Source organism: Castor canadensis, chromosome 9, assembly GCF_047511655.1.
Source record: "Castor canadensis chromosome 9, mCasCan1.hap1v2, whole genome shotgun sequence".
In the NCBI taxonomy this organism is placed as follows: domain Eukaryota; kingdom Metazoa; phylum Chordata; class Mammalia; order Rodentia; family Castoridae; genus Castor; species Castor canadensis.
The window spans coordinates 22,416,840-22,429,332 of NC_133394.1; the positions used below are offsets into that span (position 1 = coordinate 22,416,840).

Consider the following 12,493-nt stretch of genomic DNA (forward strand, 5'->3'; position numbering starts at 1 on the left):
GGTTTGGTGTCTTAAATTCCCTGGTCCCTCCAAATTGTCTAATATAGACAGCTTTGTGACACAGTCTTTGAAAAATTAGAATCAAAATTGGCCACACACCAATTTTTTTAAATTTTCTATACATGACCTTGAAAATAGTGTGATTTAGATTCTGCCTTGAGCTGAGCTCTGGGGGCTACATTTACCTGTCCATTTGGGGATTTTAGTGCAGATTTGTCTTTTTTTTTTTTTTTTTTTAGAAAAATTAAACTCTGGTAAGTATTCAGGAAGGGGAGGAAGGAAGCTGCCTCTCTCCCATGATCCTCTACACTTGGACAAAAGACCCTTTATATCTGGCTAGTGACACAACAAGATAAAGCATGGTGGGCTCACTTGGTGTTTCGTGTGCACGTCTGAGAGCAGAAAGTTCAGTCAATGTTCAGGAACTGTCTGCAAGCTCTAAATCAGCATCAAATAGCTGCTGATTTGATCCCCTCTGTCCTCTGCACAAGGTCAAGTCCTGGTCAGGGGTTGAAATTCTTTGTCAGCTGAGGAAGTCCTGAAGAAACACACCTTCAAAGAGATGACTGCACTGCCATTGTGACAGATGCAGCTTCCAGCCACCTGAGAGCTAATGGGGAAGTCGCTTCACACCAGTGGGAACAGGTGCAGCTCTGGGGAAAGGTCACTAGAATGGCCACGGCAGCAAGTAGGGCTCCAATCGTGGTCACACTTGACTGGGTCCGGGAGAGCACAGCCCTCCACAGTGAGTTAGTTCCTCAGAGTAAAGTCCTGAGCTTGTGGGGTTTTTTTAAAATCATCACATTTAGAGAATGTTCTCGTGTTTCTCAGTCACCGGGGAAGAAGTGTGTGTTCTCTGTAGATGTCGTGGTTGGTCACCACTAGTGTTAGTGAGAGGCTCTCACTACATTGCTTGCGTGTACATGTGGAGGAATCTCAACTCTCCCATTACACAATTCCCAAGTCAGGTCACACTGTCGTCTTCTGTCGAGGCAGCTTCTAAGGCAGGCAATGGAAACGGGAGCCCATCCCACTGGCGGGGAGGCAGAAGGACTGCATGCAGGTCCCGCTCCAAAGCTGCCTTCCTGACCAGCTCTTCTCCGAGGGGCGCAAGCCCCCTGCCCCTCGCCCTCACATGGACTTGGAGTCGGTGTCTCTCTTGCTGATGAGCACCTCTAGCAGCCTGAGCTTGGCCTTGATGTGCTTGTAGTCACTGTACTCTTCAGCCACTGGGGTGCGGTCTTCCTTCTGGACACTTCTGAGGAAACAAGGACAGCACGGGTCATTTCCTTTCTGCCCTGATTGATAATGTGCACTGAGCAAACTGGCAGGGGGAAACTGCAGTCTGTCAACCTGTGGAATCAGTGTTGACCAAAGTCAGGCACGTGGTACCCAGGCCCGCCTGGACAAGCAGTGAACGGCAGTCTTCCCCTGAAGGCACGAAGGGGCCATGTTTTTATATGTTAGTCAGCATCTGTGTGTGTAATACAGTGAAGGACCAAGAAACGCCCAGATTCTCTCTTGACTGTTAAGTATGATTCCCTATTAAGAGTTCCTAGAAGCCGAAATCCTTTATTCATACCTGATGCTTTCTCATTTGTGTATTTTTCACATAATAAACATTAATTTTTTTCCTCTTCTTTCCCCTTCCCTTCCCTTGTGATACAGGGCCACACTCTTGCTAGACAAGTGTTCTATCACCCCTTGAGCCACACCCCCAACTCTTTTTTTTGTTATTTTTCAAATAGGGTCTTGTGTCTATCCCTGGGCCAGCCTAGACCTTGATCCCCTTATTTGCACTTCCCCCATAGCTAGGGTGACAGGTGTGTACCACTGTGCCCACCTTTTATTGGTTGAGTTGGGGTCTCAAACTTTTGGCCTAGGCTGGACTCGAATGATCTCCTAATCTTTGCCTCCCAAGTCACTAGATTACAGGTGTGAGCCACCACAGCCAGCCTGAACCATTAAATTTTTAACCAGCAATTGTTATACCCACAAATTACAGGTTTTTAAGAATAGTGAATATTTCTACTTATAAAATTGGTCCTGGAATTTAGCAGTTAGACCGTAATACTAACAAGCCTTTAGAGTCTACTAAGTAATTTTATATGCAAGCTTATATGCACCAGTATGGAGAGCTTATTATGGGTTAAGCATTGTATTCACAATCTAATACAACCTTTACAACTTGATGGGAAGGTGCTATTGTCCACACCCCAAGCACAATGAAACCAGGATGGCAGCCGGGTACTCTGAAAAGTGACTGCTGTCCCCCATCGTGCTGTGTGTACTGCTAGACTTGTCCCTGTGAAGTGCATGTGGCACATGTTCAGCTACCAGGCTTTTCTTTCTTTTCATTAGAAAACAAATATGGGTAAGGAGGAGAGCATGGGGCTACATTTGTTTAATGAAGAAATTAAACTAATGTTATTCACACTCTGTCTTGAATAGGAAAGGATTCGAGACGGCCCCTCAGCAGAAAGCAGGGAACAGGGGCTTACAAATCAGAGTCTCTGTCACTCAGGCCCCAGAGAGCCTGATCAGGGGCTCCAGTGTCCTCAGATGTGAAACAGAGCCAGATCTCATGAAAGCATAAGATCTGCTCACTGTTCTGACCTATGACGATAAGTTAATTTCTATCATTTGTACTTTCTTACAACTTGTGCAGGTTATAGAATAATATGTAGTTCCTTGCACTTAGGATACTGTGCACAGAATGTGTCAATATACTATTAAAAGTGAAGGATAAGAGACAACCCCAATATACTCAGAAAAAAGACTGGCAGGGGAAACACACCAAAATATTAATCTTGATTTGTCCTTGGGTATTACTATTTGAGAAATTAATTCTTTTATCTGCTTATCTATATTCTCTAAATATCCTGTAATGTGTACTGGGACAGAAAAGCAAATATACCTTTACGTATAAAGATGTATAAATCATGAGAGAGTCAGGAGGCAAGTCAGGGCATAAAAAGATGGGGCTCTTAAAACATACACGACTTAATATTACATTTCAGATTGAGCATTTTTCTCTTTCTCACTGAGCCTTCTTTTCATTTGCAAATATGTGCAAATTCTTCGTATCTTAGCCCAGGATAGCTCAAACCACGCTAGCCAGAAATCACCCAAACTCCTTCCACCAATAATTAATTGGTGAGGCTGGCAGAGTGGCTCAAGTGGTAGAACACCTGCTCAGCAAGCATAAGGTCCTGAGTTCAGACCCCAGTACCACCAAAAAAAAAAAAACAAAAAACAAAAAAAAACAGAATTGCCCAGGTTTTTCCCCTCCCATAGCTTAGCACAGGTTTCAGCTATTCCTGAATACAGGAAGAGCTCTCTCTCTCTGCTTCTGCCTCACACCTGGCCCATCATGGCCTTTTGTAACTTTTTACCCCCTAACCTTTAATAAACTCTTATTATCACCCATGCTACATCTACATATCCTGCCTGATCGATAATGTGGGATATAAAAATCTGGATTTTCAGATTCAGTCATTAGAGGACAGATTTCAGTTTATCAGTCATTATAGGGCAGATCCAAAGCAGAGACTCCAAAAATAAATTTATATATTTGAACTAAACTGGAATATAACACATTTTAAATGTCCAAGTTCATATTTATGGTACTGGTATTTCCCCCAAACTTTAAGACATATAAAAGAGTACTCAAGACAAACTATCATGCAGTTTAAATAATTTGCATTAACATAAAATCAATATAAAATGATGAAACTAGCTCTAATATAAGAGATGCAGATCTGGTGTGTCCCGGGGCCCCTGCTGTGACTTGAGTAAGACACTCTGTGTGTAATCACTTGTAGCCATGAAAGCTATTTCTCAGCAAAATGTTGAATATAGGTGATTAAATTATACCTTAAACCTCATGAAGAAAGGCAACTTATCAACTAGGTGGACATACTCACATATATTTGCTTTCCATAAATATTTTTCATTTAAACTTGGCAACTTTTACTTAAAAAAATATTTGTTTTTTTGCAGTGCTAGGGATTGAACCCAGGGCTCCACACATGGGAGGCAAGTGTTCACTGCTAAACCACATCCCCAGCCCAATATTTGACTTTAAAATAAGCTTAAAAATTAGTTGAGGCCAGGTGCTGGTGGCTCATACCTGTAATCCTAGTTATTCAGGAGGCAGAGATCAGGAGGATGGCAGTTCAAAGCCAGCCTGAGCAAATAGTTCACAAGACCCTATCTCAAAACTACCTAACACAAAAAGGGTTGGCAGAGTGGCTCAAGGTGTAGGCCCTGAATTCAAGCCCCAGTACTGCAAAAATAAACAGTTGACATTTAGAACCCCTTTATCCTTGTTTCTCCCTCTAGTTTCTTAAGAAAAAACCCTCGGTACCATCAACTTGAATTCATCTCACGCTGCTTGTTTTCCATGAACATTTGATGTGCAGGTTAGTTTTACATGTTAGCTGAATCTGCATCAGTTTTGGACCTTATCCAAAGAGCACTGTCTCTTGGAGGTACCTAGAAACCTTGTCATTTCACTGTCAACCTCCAGGGACCACCCAAGGACCAGTATAAGGAGGATGCAGAAGAGTCCCACTTTGGAGACATTTCCACAGATGCGACAGAAACAAAGAGGGCTGGGAGTGTGTGGTGAGGCAATGGGAAAGGAGGGGAGGAGCTACACCCGCATACCTTCCATTCTGTCTGAAAAAACTCTCTTCAAAATCACGAAGTTTCTTTCGAATCCTTTTCTTCTCTTCTCTCATTTCCTGAAGGTGTTCCAAGAGTTCTGGGCTGAGAGGGGGAAAACATTTCAAGAACATTAAAGTTAATTCTGAATCATTATGTGCATAGTGTGCATGTGAGTCAACAGCAGTTGTGAGGACAGGTGACGTGAGTAAATGGCAAAGCCACTGTGGGCACCAGATACAACAGGGCTTTCTCTCCTGAGAGCACACATGCCGACAGGCAGCCCGGGGCTCCTGGCACTTAGGAGTTTTTAGCCCTTGTGAAATGCCACAGTGCTTTGTCATATTTTTCTCTGAGAGGAAGAAATGACATCTGTGCTCAGTGAGTGTTAAATGATGAGCCCAACGGTGCCATTTGCAGAGACCTTCTGGTTGGGTAAGCAAGACCTGAAATACTCCTTCAAACTAGCATGGGATGAAACATAAAAGAAAACTGAGCTAGAATTTTAAAAAATTCGTTTTCTTTACAGAGAGACATACTCCAGGTAAGTCATGTTTTGTCAGCCAGTTTAAATACAAAAGGCTAAGATGACGCTTATGGAAGTTATTTTCACTGAACCACTTCAACTCCCCCCCCCATGACATACATTGAAGCAGCATGGAGGTTTGAAAGCCCTGTGTCCTGGCTGGATTTCGATGGCATTTTGTCGTCCATTGGGGAAATAAATCCATCAGCATCATCTTCAAACTGGTCCAGAAAGCAACGTGCACTGAAGTCTGTTTTCAGAGTGACTGTGAAGTCCGGCTTCACGTTGCTGTCGTCTTCTGACCCCTCCTCTTCTTCCTGGAGATACACAGCAAGCCCAATAAGAATCTGGTCACAATTTGGGGTGTGCTTTCATTACAAATATCATTTAAAAAATCACCCAGTTATCCAGATTCCGTATGGTTTCTCCCCTACTGATGACATTGAAATAAAAGTACGGTTATGAAGGTCGACTTGCCAGGGCCAGGCAGCAGTTCTGGAGCCTTCGGATCTTTGACCTCTTTGCTTGGCTCATAAAGTAAGGGTCTCACTCAGACATTTTAAAATTTAAATTGCATAAAAATTAAAAATCACAAACAAAACCTGACTTTTTAAATGAGTAATTTTTCTTTGTAAGAGGAGTCACAATTCCCACCTATGTAATTTCTAGAATCCACTGAGGTAATGCACGCCAGGGGCCTGTCTAGGCACAGGTGGCACACAGGCAGCGTGCATCAGTTTTCCTCTCCCTCTCCCCTGCCTTGCAGGAGGAAGACAAGGTGGAACCACTGACCACAGGCTCAAGGGAGGCCTGTCTGTGCACTGCTGTCATCCCTGGAGCAGGGCCAATACTGCGTATAGCTGATGCTCAATACGTGTTGATTAAATGGCCTAGGAAGATTCAGATTTAAAAGAGAACTACAAATAATTACCATCACGAGAATATGAAAGCTGGAAACAGACAGCAAGGGAAATTACTATGGCTTCAGTCACAGACACCAGATTTCATTAAAGGTTCTATCAATTATACCGCAAAGTCCTGAGAGCATTTAAAGCATACTGATGTTTTTTGAGATGAACCTAATAAAACTACTCTTTGAAAATCATGGGGGGAAAAAAGAAATAGTAAAAACTGATGTTCAAATAAGACCACAAGTGGTCCATATTGAGTAGATTCTAGATGGACTTATTACGTAACTATGAAGTTGGAAAGGAATCAGTGATCAACCTAGAAACACTGACTACTTAAAAATTTTTTTTGATAGGACTGATGTATCTGGATCTCAGTAAAGAACGAGATCCTTTTGAGGATCACAGACCCTCAAAAATGAAAGCTGGCTGCCCAAATTTTGGCAGTGATAATGCAACAGTGATGTGAACCTGGAGGGAAAAGTCTACAGCAGCTCTTTTCCTGACCCTGACTTACGCAATATTCATCAGTCATTTGGCCAAAGACATAAAAGGTCTATTTCCTAAATGTATCAGTATCCAATAATAGCAAGTGGATGGGGCCACCTGGGACACTGGAATGCAGAATCTATATTTAATCTGTTTCATAAGGATAGAATAGAAGTATAAAAAGTAACTAGACAAGTTCAAGGTCCTACAGTTAGGTAAGGAAAAAGCAAAGCAGGCAAGCAATCCACAGAAAAAGCAGCTGGGGATGACACAAGTGAGAGTCAACAATGAGGCAGGGCCATGAGCAGTGGGTCTCAGTGGGGTGATTCTGTCCCTTAGGAGACATCTGGTAGCATCTAGAGACAATTTTGGTTGTTAACAACTGGGGACGGGGGAGAACCTCTAGTGGGTGGAGGTTAGGGACACTGTAAGCACTCTATAGCAGAGTTATCTCGCCCCAATGTCAACACTGTGAGGCTCAGATACCCTCCCCATGAAAAATGGACATGAACTCTGCAAAGGATGACAGTCACATAGGCAAGGGCTTGGAGCACAGAAAGGACCTCAGCCATCCAGGTGGAAATAAGGCCTGGTAATTGGTCCACTACCTGGGTTAAGTGACAGGTAGCTCTGGGTATCAGTTGAAGTGGGGGTAGACAAACTGGTGTGCATGTGCATAGCAGAGCCAGTAGACAGTGGACACGGCCCAGGAGCAGCAGGAACCTGGAAAAGAGATTCCCACAGGGCGGCCGGCGGAGGTGGGGCGGGGCTGGATAGGCCACTGTGAATGTGCGAAGGGCTTTCAGGGAAAAAGTAGTGTGCAAGTTCCCTATTGTACCAGAGGGCAAAAGCAAGCCTCTGAACAGATGCAATGGACCAGAGTAACTGATCATTTGCAGTGATTTTTCATTGTGTTATTTTCCACTTATCAAACTTACACATCCTGAAATTAAATATTGTGACTACATTTTATAATGAAGAATAATTCTAAGTGTTCAGTTGTTGCGAGACTCAGCAGCTTCACCCTCCTACCACTCCAAAGGCTTGAAGTGTGAGGATAGAACCCTTGGCAAGGACTGTCTCCTCTGCCAGAGACGTTTGAGAGGGGACTCCTGGAGGGGACAGAGAATTGACTAGGCTTCTTACATCCTGGGACATCTTCAGATGCCTCAGAATTTGAGCTGTTCTAGTCCGTTCACAGCTGGGTCCTTCCATACGCAGTCCGACCAGGAACAGGTTTTAAAGAAACCACCACGTAAGAAACAATCTTTTTTTTCCCCCAGTACTGGGATCAGAACTCAGGACTTCATTCTTGGTAGGCAGGTGATCTACCACTTGAACCACTCTGCCAGCCCACTTAAAGTTTCAATCATCTGCACACACATTAAATTCTAAATTGTATCAGAATTGCCAAAAATTAGCACAGTCCAATACATGCTAATCAATCTGGCCAATTGAAACAAAATGAACCGAAAGACAGCACTATTTACAAAATCATTGCAAGCTTACCTGAAATTCTGACCATGATGTGGGCCAGTAGGCAATAAACCATGGCCAAAGTATTCTTGTGAGGAAAAAACAAAAACAAAAAAAAACGGGTGTTGGTGACTCACACCCGTAGTCCTAGCAATTTGGGAGGCTGAGATCAGAAGTATCAAGATTCCAGGGCAGCCCAGGCAAAAATGTTCATGAGAGCCCCATCTCAATGGAAAACAGTTGGGTGTGGTGGTGACACACCTGTCATCCTAGTGATGGTGAAAATTGTAAAATAGGAGGCTCACAATCCAGCTAGAGCAAAAAGGGCTAGAGGAACTATGCCTGCCTAGCAAGTGTGAAGCCCTCAGTTAAAAAAAAAAAAATAAATAAAGGAAAGAATGGGAAACATGTCCTTTAAAAAAAAAATACAAAACCCAAGCAGCAGTATTAGGGTAGCTTCCATTCCTTTAATGAGGCTATTAGTGTCATATTTTGGATGTGTTCAAGAACACGTTTTTATCTAGTAACAACTCTATTTGTAGGCTGCTAAGAGAAACACACTAATTTTCATACATACAATTGTTCAAATTTCAATTATAGAGGTTTCATTCTTGTGCAAAAGTGCCAGCTAGACAAAATGGTCTTTCATCAACATCAGGCTTATTGTAGGAAAATAGCTCTAATTTTTATGACACAATATAGCATTCTGGCCCAGATTTCCTCGTACCATGTTTACAGCATTTTCGTGACACAAATTTTATTTAATAATATGAATACTGAATATAGCCATTGCCGAATAGCTTAAAGTTAGCCATATGAAGTATTTTAAGTTCGCTAAGAGGTGGGAAAAGGAATAGAGCAAATAAAAGCGAAGGCTATATTTGTGGTACCTTACCTCAGGAAGAAAACGAGGCTCTAAATTGGTATCCTTAGTAGGAAAGATTATTCTGGAATAATCATTCCTAACTACTATAAATATATGACCACCCTCAATTTGGAGTAACAGAAGTATGACAGGTGAAACTCTTAAAACTCACTTCTGCTTTGGGTTTAATGTCTTCATTGGACCTAAACAATTGCTAAAACACAATCATGATTTTTTAAAAAATTGCCTTTGATTTTTATCCCTGGAGTCCTATGGAAGGCAGTCCAATTTGTTCAGTTGTCTAGAAACAACAACACGAAAGAGCCCCATGGGGACGCACTGATCCACGGCACAGACTATGTCTCCTGTTCTAGTGAAGACTAAGGGCAAGGAGTTACCCATACACATCCAAAATTGCTTCTGGAGAAAGAAATCAAAGCACATGTTTTAGTGACTGCCTGTCATAGCACCACAGCCCCAGATGAAGAATGGCTTATAAAACTGGCCCGATTTTATAAATGCACCAGGGAAAAACAAGGAGTACATGAAATTGTACCAATAAATACATAGCGTTTGTTAATTTTGGTTTTTCTATACATTCAGTATGAGATTTTTAAAAAAAATTCATACAATTATCTAACATATGATTTTGGTATACAGAAAAATCTATTCCCCAGACAGCGAAAACAAAGCAAAACAACACCGTGGAAAACAAAATCCCTGAAAGCAAAGTAAAAACAAGCAACAACAGATAAAGAAAGAAGGGCATGAAATGAAATCAGCTAGGCTATGACATAAATTAAAGGCGGTTGTTCAGAGGTGGGTACGTGCAGCTGTTGATTTGCTACAAGAAGCCAAAGAAGCCACCACCCAAGGGCACAATCACGCCCCTTTCCAGCAGGGGGCAGGGGAGTGACGCAGACTGAGCGTGGGACAGCACTGGGGGTCTTCACCTTAGTCTCCTTGAAGAAGGAAGCAGTTTCGCCCTCGATAATTGGCTGCAGCAAAGGGCTTCTCCGCTTGCTGGAGGGGGAACCCTGCGACAGGTGTTGACAAGTAGGTTACATTACGAAGCCCTTCTCCTGTCCCTCCAGCTCTCGGCCTCCTCTGACCACAACAGTGTTCATTACTGCCTTGAAGCTCTACTTTCTATCCCCTGCCCGCCAAATGCTCCCAAACCAACGTTCTTTTCCAAGTTGTCACTTCCCTTCAGAGCCCACACGCATAAATCAGAGGGGACACAGTAGAGCAGGAATAGCACATGACTGTTAACCAAACACTCAGGGAACTCCTAGAAGAAACTTCTTCCCCACCCTCTCTCCTCAAGTCACATTCAGTACAAGAACACTTCATGGTCATGACCTAAGGAGAGTAATGCAAACTCAAAAAAGCAATGCCAGCATTATCTAACTTCTCTCTCAACATTCAGCCAATTTCAGGGACCCTAAGGGCTCCAAACTGGGGAAAGAAAATGCTTATTTAGATTGAAGCCTTTTATTTATTAATTTATTCTGCAGGAAATTTCTAGAAGAGTAGCTTTCTTCAAATATACCTGCCTGAGGTCTGTCATTCATGAAAAAAAAAAGTACACTGTTAAAAGAAATTTCAAGAGTGTACCCCAGGCCTCGTGGTGAACAAGGAGGTTGGGGGCGATGGAGGAGAAGAGCAGCAGTTGAAATGAATAAGGATCTCAGAGTGACATCAAAGCGAGGTTGTGACTGATTATTAAGAATAGTCAACGGAGGGGACAAGGGCACTGAATCAGGCAGTGCCCCCCAGCGATGACAGGGGGGCACTACACCCACCAGCCAGGGGTGGGAATGCTGAGGTTGGCTCAGGGACAGAAGCAGACTGGCTGGTGACAAAAAGGCTTCCCATAACTGGAGGCAAGTTGCTGATCCCTACACTTGACAAGGTCAAATCCAGGGGCCAAATGCAACTAAGCCCTAGGATGGTGACCATGCCTCTTTCCTTTTCTTTCCACTCCCACAGCCTCCAAGGAAGCGTATCACTTAAGTTCCTTATAAGATTCTCCTTAGGTCTGACACCCAAGGGTGCTATCCCTCTCTTGGATGGGGGAGCGACTGAGACTGTCAACAGAGGGCCCTCGAGACCAGAGAGGCTCTCTTTGCAGTGAAGAACCTGGAGAAGACACAGTCCCTGTCCCCTCGTGCTCTGTCTCTGAGGGAAAGGAGTTGTCCTAGCACATGTCAGATAGAGGTACATGACCAAAGCATGTCTCCTAAAAGGACAAAAGATTCAATCAGCTTCACATCTGCTCATTTTTGGCGAAGGTAATCTTGAAAGTCTTTGATAATGTCTTCATTTCCTCGTGCACGTGGGCCACAGATGTTAATGGCTGGTTAAACTATCAAGGCCTGGTCTTCAGTGAGAACGCAGGTTAGGGCCCTGTCAGTGTAGCCAAGGCCCAGTCAGAAAGCTCGTGTACCAACGGCAGGGAGGCATAAACTCACAATGATAGGAATGGTGTTAGCCCGTGACAGGATCTGTTTGACCAGCCGGTACCTGTCGTACAGTGGCTTCATAACCTGACGTTCATTCTTTGTCACCTGAAAAGCAAGAACAAGACACTGTTCCAGGTCATGCTACCAGTTGTCCGGGGCTTTTGTTGCTCTGGGGCTTTTGTGGTCCAAGAGAAAATATAGATGATGCAACCGAAGTCTTACTATTCTTACAAAATTTATTTAAACTGATAATATTATTTATTCAGTAAATATTTAAAAATAGCTTCTTCAGCTGCAGATCAGTGGATATCACCCATCAGTTGTATTTTTCTTTTTTAAACCTCAGCTATGATTTTTTTTCAGTGTTGGGGATTGAACTCAGGGCCTCACACATGCTAGGCAGTGCCCTCCTCCAAATCACATCCCCAACCCACTATAATCATTTTAAAATCTCTGCCTAAAACTCTCCAAGGTGCTATTCCCACATGACTATTATTTTTTGAGTTCAGGTAAGAAAAAAAAAAAACTCATACATTTCTATTTTAATACATATCATCCTGCAATTCAGTTACAGCATTTCTCCCCCATGAAATTCTTTCATTTTTAAAAGCAAGATTTGGGCAAATAGTAGGTATGCAAAGAATATTTGCTGACAGAATATAGGGATGAGTCAGCCTGTTTCCCTGAGCTGCTTCTCCAGCACTAGTATTCAGCTTTGACCATTTTTCTCCTTTTTGGGTTTTTAACTTCAAAGACAGCTCTGGATTATTCATCATGGATTATCTTCTGTTGCCTTTCTCAGTGTGATCAATACTAAAGTGCACTTTGGATTGACTTCAGCCATTTCTTTTTTTCTTTTTCAGTACTGGGGTTTGAACTCAGGGCCTCATGCTTGCTAAGCAGGCATTTTACCACTTGAGCCACTTGGCCAGCTGAATTAACTTCAGAAGCTAGGCTAAAATATTGCCATCCTGCAAAACATTTTGTGGATTTTCTGTTATTAGCAATAATAATGATGATAATAATAATAACCCCTTATTTTATGACTCCCATTTTCACAATATCAAAGGGCAGCTGGCATGTTCTTGCTTCTACA

At 42.8% G+C, this 12,493-nt stretch overlaps 2 protein-coding genes across 11 annotated transcripts in view; one reads left to right on the forward strand and one right to left on the reverse strand.

The window, feature by feature from the left end:
* Herc3 (HECT and RLD domain containing E3 ubiquitin protein ligase 3) overlaps positions 1-12,493 on the forward strand; it is a 162,493-nt gene that overhangs the window by 129,318 nt on the left and 20,682 nt on the right. The gene's annotated exons all lie outside the window — the stretch shown is intronic.
* Positions 213-12,493, reverse strand: part of Fam13a (family with sequence similarity 13 member A) — a 309,967-nt gene continuing 297,686 nt past the window's right edge. For 8 of the 9 annotated variants that reach the window (XM_074041354.1, XM_074041353.1, XM_074041347.1 and 5 more), the window contains 5 exons: positions 11,407-11,502; positions 9,886-9,969; positions 5,315-5,511; positions 4,672-4,773; positions 213-1,258 (listed from right to left, as the gene is read on the reverse strand). In XM_074041354.1, coding sequence (XP_073897455.1) covers positions 1,132-1,258; positions 4,672-4,773; positions 5,315-5,511; positions 9,886-9,969; positions 11,407-11,502 — 606 coding nt within the window. In that variant the 3' untranslated portion in view covers positions 213-1,131. The remainder of the gene's footprint in view (positions 1,259-4,671; positions 4,774-5,314; positions 5,512-9,885; positions 9,970-11,406; positions 11,503-12,493) is intronic. The other variant, XM_074041351.1, reaches the window with a different exon arrangement.